The sequence below is a fragment of the Heterodontus francisci genome, chromosome 8 (assembly GCF_036365525.1).
Source record: "Heterodontus francisci isolate sHetFra1 chromosome 8, sHetFra1.hap1, whole genome shotgun sequence".
In the NCBI taxonomy this organism is placed as follows: Eukaryota; Metazoa; Chordata; class Chondrichthyes; order Heterodontiformes; family Heterodontidae; genus Heterodontus; species Heterodontus francisci.
The window spans coordinates 109,366,088-109,378,897 of record NC_090378.1 but is presented as its reverse complement, the minus strand read 5'-3'; the positions used below and the strand labels follow the sequence as shown (position 1 = coordinate 109,378,897).

Here is a 12,810-nt window from a genome sequence, read left to right as displayed (position 1 = left end):
GAGACCAAGTCAAATCTTCACATTGAGGATACCCACCATAGTGTTGCGTAGCACTACCACCGTGCTAAATGGGATAGATTTCAAACAGATCAAGCAACCCAAAACTGGGCATCCATGAGGATATGGACCGATAGCAGCAGAATTGTACTCAACCACAATCTGTAACCTCATGGCCCGGCATATCCCCCACTCTACCATTACCATCAGTTCAGGAGACCAACCCTGGTTCAATGAAGAGTACAGGAGAGCTTGCCAGGAGCAGTATTAGGCATACCTAAAAATGAGAGGATAACCTGATGGAGCTACAACACCAAGCTATATGCCTTGCATGCCAAACAGCGTAAGCAGCATGCGATAGAGCTAAGGAATCCCACAACAAACAGATCAGATCTAAGCTCTGCAGTCCTGCCACATCCAGTCGTGAATGGTGGTGGACAATTAAACAACTAACAGGAGGAGGAGGCACCACAAATCTCCACATTCTCAATGATGGAGGAGCCCAGCGCATCAGTGCAAAAGACAAGGCTGAAGCATTTGCATCCATCTTCAGCCAGAAGTGCCGGGTGGATGATCCATCTCGGCCTCCTCCTGAGGTCTCAGCATCACAGATGACAATCTTCAGCCATTCCACATATTATCAAGAAACTGCTGAAGGCACTGGATACAGCAAAGACTATGGGCCCTGACAACATTGCAGCAATAGTGAAGACTAGTGCTCCAGAACTTGCCGCACCCCGAGCCAAGCTGTTCCAGTACAGCTACAACACTGGCATCTACCCGGCAATGTGGAAAATTGCTCAAGCATGTCCTGTACACAAAAAACAGGACAAATCCAATCCAGCTAATTACCACCCCATCAGTCTACTCTCAATCATCAGCAAAGTGATGGAAGTTGTCGTCGACAGCGCTATCAAGCGGCTCTTGTTCAGCAATTACCCGCACACTGATGCTCAGTTTGGGTTCTGCCAGGGCCACTGTGGGGGGGGGGGGGGGGGGGTGGGAGGGGAAACGCTCTGCTGGTTGGCGTCATATCTAGCACAAAAGTTGTTGGAGGTCAATCATCTCAGTTCCAGAACATTACTGCAGGAGTTTTACAGGAAAATGTCCTAGGCCCAACCATCTTCAGATGCTTCATCAATGAGCTTCCCTCTATCATAAGGTCAGAAGTGGGGATGCTCGCTGATGATTGCACAATGTTCAGCACCATTTGTGACTCCTCAGATACGAAGCAGTCCATGTCCATATGCAGCAAGACTTGGGCTGATAAGTGGCAAGTAATATTCGTGCTACACAAGTGCTAGGTAATGACCATCTCAAACAAGAGAGAATCTAACCATCTCCCCTTGACATTCAATGGCATTACGATCGCTGAATCCACCACTAACAACATCCTGGGGGTCATCATTGATCAGAAACTGAACTGGACCAGCCACATAAATGCTGTGGCTACAAGAGCAGGTCAGAGGCTGGGAATTCCGTGGCAAGTAATTCACCTCCTGCCTCAATACCTGTCCACCGTCTACAAGGCACAAGACAGGAGTGTGATGGAATACCCTCCACTTTCCTGGGTGGGTGCAGCTCCAACAACAATCAAGAAGCTCAACACCATCCAGGACAAAGCAGCCCACTTGACTGGCACCCCATCTTCAACATTCACTCACTTCACCACAGACGCACAGTGGCAGCAGTGTGTACCCTGTACAAGATGCACTGCAGCAATTCACCAAGGCTCCTTTGACAGAACCTTCCAAACCCGCGACCTCTACCGCCAAGAAGGACAAGGTCAGCAGTTGCATGGGAAAACCACCAGTTGCATGTTCCCCTCCAAGCCACACACCATCCTGACTTGGAACTATATTGCCATTCCTTCACTGTCGCCGGGTCAAAATCCTGGAACTCCCTTCCTAACAGTACTGTGGGTGTACCTACACCCCAAGGACGGCAGCGATTCAAGAAAGCAGCTCACCACCATCTTCTAAAGGGCAATTAGGGATGGGCAATAAATGCTCGCCTAGCCAGTGAGGCCCACATCCCACGCACGAATATAAAAAAAAAGGTTGAATTAGAGCGGGCGAATTCCATTGACAACCCTGCCCTCAAAGGCTGAGGGTCCCACCCTTTGCCACACCACTGACCCTAAACCCCTCACCTTCTCCAGCTGCCTTTCACCTTAAACCCCTCCCCTTCAGCTACTCAACCTCCCTCTCATCATAAACACCTCCACTTTTCCAACCTTACCGTTGTTATGCAGGCCCCCACCTGCCAAGAATGAGGCACATGGGCTTTGTCATATGAACATTGATTTTTAACTGTTGCTGGAGCGAGGAAATGACTTGAACAGATCAGCCATGCCTGAAAAAAACATTTACATATAACAGATGGTGCTTTTGTAGACAAAGGACCATTCCCTGACACATTCAACCCACAATGGATGTTCATCACCGGTCAGTGAGGGGGTGGGGAAGTGCATTCCAGGGCCTGCTGGGGTGATGCAATCCACAGAGGCCTGGACTGGTTGGTCCAGTTGGTCACATGACGAACTGGCTGTTCCAGAGTTTTTTGAAACGACTGGAGTTTGAACTCAGAAAGACGGTTTGATCCTGGGCTGAGAAGATCTCTCCTGTCTGCTCCCACCTCTTTCTCACAAGCCAGTGAAGACACATGAACCCCAACGGAGAAAAGTCTCCTATAGCGAACAAGGTTTAAGAATAATACTGGGGGGCCCCAACGAAAAGCAAGATCTACCTACAACCTAGGACTCTACAGTGAGCTCAAAAGAACCGTAACAAAAACTCTTCAGATATTGCCTCAAACTTTTCCACTTGATTTTTCTTCTGCTCTTTTCTGTGTCTATTTGCATGTATCGCATATGCATGCTAGCGTGGGCGCATCGTGTATCCGTAGGCATCAACCGAATTAGAGTTTAAGTTAGAGTTTAATAAATTTCAACTTTTCTGTAAACCTAAGAAAACCGGTTTGTGCTGGTTTCTTTGCCATATATTTGAAAAGCGGTGAACAAGGATTCACCAAGGGGGAGCTAAAAACACTGTTTAAAAATAAAACCCTGTAATGGTAAGACCAGTTGAAGGCGGAGAGGGACCCCTAGACACCTTTCTCACCTGGTTGTTAGCACAGTCATCTTAAACCCCTCTACTTCTCCATGTCCCTCTAATCCTTCAGGAACATCCTTAAAACCCACCTTTGTACAGGCTTTTGGGCACCCCATCCAATACCCTCTTCTTTTGGCTCAGCATCTAATTGTTTGCGTGCAACAGCTGAAACGTCCATCTATTTGAAAAATATTGGCTGTTTCCATCCCTCCTCTCTTGCACAGCATTCGTAATAGCTTTGAAAAGATGATTTATTGCGAAATTAAATGCAGCTTCCTGTTTCTGGAATCTACAGAGTTGGCTCAGAAGCAATAGGTGTGGCATAGGAAGGAGGAGCATTGGACACTTATTATAACAGTATAACAATTATATTGTATAATACAAGTATGCCATGTGCAGTAAACTGATAGCAGTACCATGAGCTGTCTTGGCAGCATCAATAATTTCATGCAATATTTTTATTTTTGCTGTATTAATGATTTAGATGAGGGAACTAAACGTAATATCTCCAAATTTGCAGATGACACAAAACTGGGTGGGAGGGGGAGTTGTGAGGAGGATGCAGAGAGGCTTCAGGGTGATTTGGACAAGTTGAGTGAGTGGGCTAATGCATGGCAGATGCTGTATAATGTGGATAAATGTGAGGTTATCCATTTTGGTAGCAAAAACAGGAAGGCAGATTATCTGAACGGCTATAAACTGAGAGAAGGGAATATGCAGCGAGACTTGGGTGTTCTCGTACACCGGTCGCTGAAGGTAAGCATGCAGGTGCAACAGGCGGTAAAAAAGGCAAATGGTATGTTGGCCTTCCTAGCGAGGGGATTAGAGTACAGGAGCAGGGATGTCTTGCTGCAATTATACAGGGCCTTGGTGAGGCCACACCTGGAATATCGTGTGCAGTTTTGGTCTCCTTATCTGAGGAAGGATGTTCTTGCTATACAGGGAGTGCAGCGAAGGTTTACCAGACTGATTCCTGGGATGGCGGGACTGACGTATGAGGAGAGATTGAGTTGGTTAGGATTATATTCGCTGGAGTTCAGAAGAGTGAGGGGGGAATCTCACAGAAACCTATAAAACTCTAACAGGACTTGACAGGGTAGATTCAGGAAGGATGTTCCCGATGATGGGGGATTCCAGAACCAGGGGTCATAGTCTAAGGATACGGGGACTGAGATGAGGAGAAATTTCTTCACCCAGAGAGTGGTGAGCCTGTGGAATTCGCTACCACAGAAAGCAGTTGAGGCCAAAACATTGGATGTTTTCAAGAAGGAGATGGATATAGCTCTTGGGACTAAAATGATCAAAGGGTATGGGGCAAAAGCGAGAACAGGCTATTGAGTTGGATGATCAGCCATGATCATAATGAATGGCGGAGCAAACTCGAAGGGCCGAATGGCCTACTCCTGCTCCTATTTTCTGTGTTTCTATGTATTATGATGTAAATACTAATTGTTTTCTGCATTTGACAAAAACACACTTGCATCATACATGTTGATTGCTATCTCAGGAAACATTTCATCACACTTGTAAAATGCCGAGAATTAAACCATGAAAAAAAATGCAGAAAAGCCCAACACAGACTCTGTGAGGAGGATGCTTCTTGCTGAGTGACCAACAAACTGTGGGGCGGTACAGTGGCGCAATGGTTAGCACCGCAGCCTCACAGCTCCAGCGACCCGGGTTCGATTCTGGGTACTACCTGTGTGGAGTTTGCAAGTTCTCCCTGTGAACGCGTGGGTTTCCGCCGGGTGCTCCGGTTTCCTCCCATTGCCAACGACTTGCAGGTTGATAGGTAAATTGGCCATTGTAAATTGCCCCTAGTATAGGTAGGTGGTAGGGGAGTTGAGGGAAGGTGGGGATGTGGTAGGAATATAGGATTAATGTAGGAATAGTATAAATGGGTGGTTGATGGTCGACACAGACTTGCTGGGCCGAAGGGCCTGTTTCAGTGCTGTATCTATAAATAAATAAAATAAATAAACGACAGGACACTGCTCATGTCCAACTGCATATGACAACATGATGCAACAGGCACAACTCATATGCTGCATGACATCAGAATGCTCCATTTTGCATTCATGACTTTAGATATTAGAAATTATATTTAAAAATGCTTCAGCTTAATGTCCTTCTAAGGAATCCCATTATTTTGGTGGCAAAAATTACTAATATAAACAGGCCAGACTCAGCAATGTATTCAACGAGGAATGTCCAGTATGGTGGTTTTTCTTCATGTGTGTCCATGGCCTCATTCAGGAATTAAGTCTGAAATGCAAGTTGTTTGGTAGCAAGGACAAATTATTTACAATAGTTACGTGTGGATTAATTGGACTGGAATAGACTAGTTTAATCATCAATTGTTCAACTATTAAAAGGAAATATTTTAAGGAAAGTACTTCAGCTCATAAGATGTGGATCTGTTGCACTTCCAGACCGATTGTTGTCCTCAAAGAAATGGATCAGCTCAGGCTGCTCAACTTGAGTTCTCGCTCAAAATCCAAACTCCATGGATATATGGCAAAGACACATCATCTAAGCATATAACATTGCATTGGTCTGCAAATGTGTCATCAAAAAGTTTTGTCACTTACCTAACTAAAAGAAAATGGCTTTAAAAGCGTACTTTTAATCCATCAAGGACTGATTTTTTTCAGTACTCTATCCTCACTAACTTGTTGTGTGACTGCTGTGCTCATCCTGCAAATAACCCTAATTGCTTTAGCCTGTACAAACTGATCCGTCACAGTGGTATCTCCTGCATTTCAAATGAACATATTGAGCATTCCGCCAGATCGCCAGTGATACAATGATTAGGAATACTCATTAATTCTGGGTCCACCATTTCAGATATGATTCAGCATGTATAGAGATGGAGGCTTCCCATTATAGAATGCTCATAGAATGCACAATTGCACCATCACTGCAAGAGAAAAAAATGTTTGGAGCCAGCTGAACACTAACATGTTTATTTGCCATCTAATGTGGATGGATTTCAGCAGATTGCATTTATTGGCCATCTCCAGTTGCCCTCAGGTGTCAGCGCTGGGTTTTTTGAACCACTGCAGTCCTTATGGGGAGTGTGCTTCCACAACGATATTAAGCAAGGAATTCCAGAATTTTGGCCCAGCCACCATAAGCATGGTGTATGACATGGAAGGGAACAGGAGGATAATAGCGTTACCATAATATTGCTGCACGTGTTGTTTGGTGGTGCTGTCATGATCAGCTTGGCAAGTTGCTGCCTATATCCTGTGGGTAGTACACAGTTTTTTAATTCCTTCACAGGATGTGGGTGTCGCTGGCTAGACCAGTATTTATTGCCAATCCTTAATTGCCCTTAAGGAGGTGGTGATGAGCCGCCTTCTTGAACCACTGCAGTCCGTGTACTGTAGGTACAGCCACAGTGCTGTTCGGAAGGGAGTTCCAGGATTTTGACCCATAGACAGTGAAGAAACGGCAATATAGTTCCAAGTCAGGATGGTGTGTGGCATGGAGGGGAACTTGCAGGTGGTGGCGTTCCCATGCAACTGCTGACCTTGTTCTTCTAAGTGGTAGAGGTAGTGGGTTTGGAAGGTGCTGTCCAGGGAGCCTTGGTGAGTTGCTGCAGTGCATCTTGTAGATGGTACACTCTGCTGCCACTGTAAGGTGGTGGTGGGAGGGAGTGAATATTGAAAGTGGTAGATGGGGTGCCTATCAAAATGACTGCTGTGTCCTGGATGGTGTTGAGCTTTTTGACTGTTGTTAAAGCTGCACCCATCCAGGCAAGTGGAGAGTATTCCATCACACTCCTGACTTGTACCTTGTAGATGGTGGACAGGCATTGGGGAGACAGGAGGAGGGTTACTTGCCACATAATTCCCAATCTCTGACCTGCTCTTGTAGCCACGGTATTTATATGGCTTCTCCAGTTCAGTTTCTGGTCAATGGTAACCCCCAGGATGTTGATAGTGATGTTGATAGATTCAATGATGATAATGCCACTGCAAGTCAAGGGGAGATGGTTGGATTTTCTCTTGTTGGAGATGGTCATTGCCTGGCACTTGTGTAGCACAAATGTAACTTGCCATTTATCAGCCCAAGTCTGAATCTTGTCCAGGTCTTGCTGCATATGGACACAGACTGCCTCAGTATCCGCAGAGTTGCGAACGGTGCTGGATACTGTGCAATCATCAGTGAACATCCCCACTTCTGACCTTATGATGGAGGGAAGGTCATTGATGAAGCAGCTGAAGATGGTTGGGCCAAGACATTTCCCTGAGGAACACCTGCAGTGATGTCCTGGAGCTGAGATGATTGACGTCCAACAACCACAACCATCTTTCTTTGTGCTAAGTGTGACTCCAACCAGTGCAGCGTTTCCCTCCCCTGCCCCTCGACTCCAGTTTTGCTAGGGCTCCTTAATGTCATACTCAGTCAAATGCTGCCTTGATGTCAAGGGCAGTCACTCTCACCTCACCTCTGGAGATCAGCTCTTTTCTCCATGTTTGGATCAAGGCTGTAATGAGGTCAGGAGCTGAGTGGCCCTGGCGGAACCCAAACTATGCAGCCATAATGACATTAGTGGTGAAGGGAAGGGATAGAGAGTCCAAATTACACGGCCGCTTATCAAATAAACGGTCTGTCCTGGATAGTGTTGAGCTTTTTGATTGCTATCACAACTGCACCGACCACATTCTTCGCAGTGAGTCTTCTAAAGGTTAAAGAGGTTTGAGGGGTCAGGAGCATACTGCCTGAGACCCCCTCTTTCAACCAAGCTGCTGATAACAACTGGTCTTATTAAACTTCTGGTGGACAGTCCTCACAAAGATGTTGCCCTCAGAAACTCCATGTCTGGGCTGCAATGATTGGTCTCCAGCAACCACGACTGTTGCCTGGATTTTAAGATCGTGATGCGCTGGGAGCCAGGTTGGTGGGGGGCTGGGGGGAATCCCAGCATCATAGGGAAATCCAGAAGTCAGTGCAGCGCATCTATTAGTGCCTTTTTAACCCAGTCACTGCACTACCATATCATATCCATGTTTCCCGACGAATTTGCATCAGTGGACACAATGATGACCCACATGATGCAATTTCAACTCCTGTATTTAAAGAAATGCTTCAACATGTAATTTGAAGGAATTTGGAGTTGGGAGCCAAGAAAAGGAACTGAGAGAATAGAGTCAAGAAGGTCAAAGGCTGTGCCTCGGTTCAGTGATGCTTCCTTGGATGTGCTGCTGGGGTTGAGAGGATCCGGAGGGATATACTGTTCGTTAGCGACAGGAGGAAGAAGCCAGCTTGATTGGTGGGGGGGGGGGGGTGGGGGTGGAGATCAGGAAGGCATGGCTGGATGTAGCAGAAGAGGTCAGCATTTGGAAAGTGGTGCCATGCTCTTGGATACAACGTAAGAAGCGGTTCAATGACTTAAGCAGGGCAGGAAAGGCAAGCGTGATGGTACACTTCCTAATATCCTGCTAGAAGTAGTTACTAATTTTTTGTTGAAGCCACAATCCCAAACAGACTTGCTGATCTTGAAAAGAAGCCAAATTGGTGGATTTTTAACAATAGCCTGGTCTGTTATTCACCATTCTCCTAAATCAACATTCTCTGAAATTACAGCTCCAGTTTAATATTTAAATTTTAAAAAAAACATCCTCAGTGCATAGTGAATGCACACTTATACTTCTAAAAATACAAATCTACTCAAGTTTCAATGCAGCCTTTTGTAAAACAGCGCATTAAATGAAAAAAATCCAAGTTATTTTTAAATCTGTTGGTGGTTTAATAATATCTCACTTCTAATATTATTTCTAGATTGCACTGCTTTTGCTGATTTGCTCATTTGGTTTCTTAATGAGCAATCTTTCCTTCCTTTTTATTACAATGTTTTATTGAGAGCAGTGTAAACGCTGCTAAATTTAGAAATTATATCGACTGCAGGAGAAGAGCAGGATACCTGGCATGAAGGGAAATATAGGAAGGCACGAGAGACGCAAAACCGGTCATAAATGGAACTGAGGGAGGGAAATAGAGCTTGGGGAAGAGAAGCTGTGAGGGTAGGGTTATGCAGAAATGAGCAGATCCATTGTCCTCAACTTGTCTCCAATCATTTTTGCTTTCCAGCAAATGAACTGTCGATAGTAATCAAGACTGTCCCTGATTATTGCCTTCCCAGCTCAGTTTACACTGGTCTCGGACTTAAAATAAAATTCTGATAAAACTTCAAAGACAAAGTGCTGAACTACAGTATCAAGTACTACTTTGGAAACCAAATCAACAATATCAGTGTCAAATTTGTCAGCTGCCAATTAAGAATTTTTCGTGGGTTTTAGATTATGCACGTGTCTAACGGAAGTTTTGAGTTTCAACAAAACACTTATCCTTTGTAAATTGGGAATAGCAAATCAAACTGATTTCATTCTGTGAAAGTAGGCTAACGAGCAACATTGTTAAAGTGTGCTACGGGACTACATGTCAATGGCATCATCCCTACTCTCAGACACACAGCAATTTGGTCAGTCACCATTTTCAAATTTGTCCTCCCTCTTCCCAATGGGTAAACACAAAGTCTGTGATCAACATCTCCGGGACCATGTTATTTCAGCAACTTCATCATGGATGCAAGTCCACATCACACAAACATACAGAGGACACAATTTTTATATAATGCTGCTAATGATTAAAAGGTCAACGCACACCAGTACTTAATATGAATATGAAATAATTGTAAATAAGCAGTGAGCAAATGCAGTGATGTCTGTGACCACTGGATGCAAGACAGTGCTGAAAATCTTACAGTGCATAATTACTTAGTACGTTAGTCTCATTGAGCATGAGCTTGGGATACATTCATACCTGCAGAAAGATGATGCTGACACTTTCTCACAGAGGTGTAGACCTTGCTTTGTGGCGATCAGGCCTGCTGAATATCTGAAAATGAAAACAAGACCAAAATTGAATTGAATGAATTTCCAAGTAGTAAGAACTAACCCCTCCCTCCAATCCTACAGTTTTATGGAACAGCTTCGCATAGTCTGGCAATATCAAGTACCCTCAAAGCATGAATGGCAGGAACCAAATCACACTGTAAATCATTGAGGTGACATGTTCAAGCTCTGCAACCACTATCTGACCAATGCATCAATATCCATTGCATCCACAGGCATGCCATTTTCCTACATTCCGCATTTGCTACGCACTTCAAAAATAAAAAATGAATGTTGAGCAGCAGCTTTCCATTTACCAGGACCTGAATGGAGAATGCTTAAACACATTTTACTGTACAGAACTAACTGGAACAGATAATCCCAGACAGTTCATGCACCATCTGGTCTCAAAGAGGGCTGTGGGAATCTGGAACTCACTGCCTCAAAGGCTGGTAGAGGCAGAAACCCTCGTAACTTTTAAAAAGTACTTGGATTTGCATTTGAAATGCCATAACCTCCAAAGCTGCAAACCAAGAGCTGGAATTGTTGGCCAGCGTGGACACGATGGGCCAAACGGCCCCCTTCCGTGCTGTAAATCTCTATGATATGATTCTATAAAAAGTAATATTTTTCAACATTCAAAACCAAAAAGCATCACTCCATGGAACGTGTGATGTGAAACACTGCAACATCTATGGGCGATGCAGTGGCTTTTCACCTCTGGGATCTGCTTTACAATTCAGCCCAGACAAATGGAATGAAAACCATGAGGATCCTCCATGGACTGAGTTTGGGCAGCATCAATCCACTTTCAAGAAGAACAAGCGTCCATAGCTCAAAGGTGCCTCTACCATTTAGAATCACATTCAGAAAGTTCGTAACAAATGTCACAATGTTATACAGTCCCTGTGGAGACAAGGTCCCATCTTCACATTAAGGATACCCTCCATCGTGTTGTCTGGCACGACCACCGTGCTAAATGGGATAGATTTTGAACAGATCGAGCAATGCAAAACTGGGCATCCATGAGGCACTGTGGGCCATCAGCAGCAGCAGAATTGTACTCAACCTCAATCTGTAACCTCATGGCCTGGTATATGCAGCACTCCACCATCACCATCAAGCCGGTAAACCAACCCTAGTTCAATGAAAAGTGCAGGAGAGCATACCAGGAGCAGCACCAGGCATACCTCAAAATGAAGGGTCAAACTGGTGAAGCTACAACACAGGACTACTTGCATGCCAAACAGCGTAAGCAGCATGCGATAGCCAGAGCTAAGCGATCCCATAACCAATGGATCAGATCCAAGCTCTGCAGTCCTGCCACATCCAGTCGTGAATGGTGGTGGACAATTAAACAATAAACTGGAGGAGGTGGAGGCTCCACAAATATCCCCATCCTCAAAGATGGGGAAGCCCAGCACATCAGTGCAAAAGATAAGGCTGAAGAATTTGCAACAATCTTCAGCCAAAAGTGTGAGATGATCCATCTCCGCCTCCTTCTGAAGTCCCCAGCATCACAGATGCCAGCCTTCAGCCTATTCGATTCACTCCGTGTGATATCAAGAAACGACTGAAAGCTATAGGCCCTGACAAGATTCCAGCAATAGTACTGAAGACCTGTGCTACAGAACTTGCCACGCCCCTAGCCAAGCGACAACACTGGCATCTGCCCGGCAATGTGTAAAATTGCCCAGGTACGTCCTGCACACAAAAAGCAGGACAGGTCCAACCCAGCCAATTACCGCCCCATCAGTCTACTCTTGATCCTCAGTAAAGTGATGGAAGGTGTCGTTGACAGTGATATCAGAGCGCACTTGCTTAGCAATAACCTGTTCAATGACGCTCAGTTTGGGTTCTGCCAGGGCCACTCAGCTTCTGACCTCATCACAGCCTCGGTTCAAATATCAACAAAAGAACTGAACTCAAGAGGTAAGGTGAGAGTGACTGCCCCTTGACCTAAAGATAGCATTTGACAGAGTATGGCATCAAGGAGCCCTAGCAAAACTGGAGTCAATGGGAATCAGGGGAAAAACTCCGCTGGTTGGAGTCATACCTAGCGCAAAGGAAGATGGTTGCGGTTGTTGGAGGTCAATCATCTCAGCTCCAGGACATCACTTCAGGAGTTCCTCAGGGTAGTGTCCTAGGCCCAACCATCTTCAGCTGCTTCATCAATGACCTTCCTTCAATCATAAGGTCAGAAGTTGGGATGTTCTCTGATAACAATGTTCAGCACCATTCACGACTCCTCAGATACTGAAGCAGTCCGTGCAGAAGTGCAGCAAGACCTGGACAATATCCAGGCTTGGGCTGATAAGTAGCAAGTAACATATGCACCACACAAGTGCCAGGCAATGACCATCGCCAACAAGAGAGAATGTAACAATCTCCCCCAATGGCATCACGATCACTGAAACCCATACCATCAACATCCTGGGGGGTTACCATTGACCAGAAACTGAACTGGAGTAGCCATATAAATACCGTGGCTACAAGAGCAGGTCAGAGGCTAGGAATCCTGTTGCAAGTAACTCACCTCCTGACTCTCCAAAGCCTGTCCACCATCTACAAGGCACAAGTTAGGAGTGTGATGGAATACTCTCCACTTGCCTGGATGGGTGCAGCTCCAACAGCTCGATACCATCCAGGATAAAGCTGTCAGCTTGACTGGCAACGCATCCGCAAACATTCACTCCCTCCCACCACCGACGCACAGTGGCAGCAGCGTGTACCATCTACAAGATGCACTGCAACAACTCACCAAGGTTCCTTCAACAGCTCCTTCCAAACCCACAAAC

The 12,810-nt window shown here is 45.4% G+C and overlaps 1 protein-coding gene across 1 annotated transcript in view; it reads right to left on the bottom strand.

Moving 5' to 3' along the window:
- The window catches only part of imp3 (IMP U3 small nucleolar ribonucleoprotein 3), a 355,078-nt gene that overhangs the window by 238,266 nt on the left and 104,002 nt on the right, over window positions 1–12,810 (bottom strand). The window contains exon 3 of the mRNA XM_068037927.1: window positions 9,942–10,016. Coding sequence (XP_067894028.1) covers window positions 9,942–10,016 — 75 coding nt within the window. The remainder of the gene's footprint in view (window positions 1–9,941; window positions 10,017–12,810) is intronic.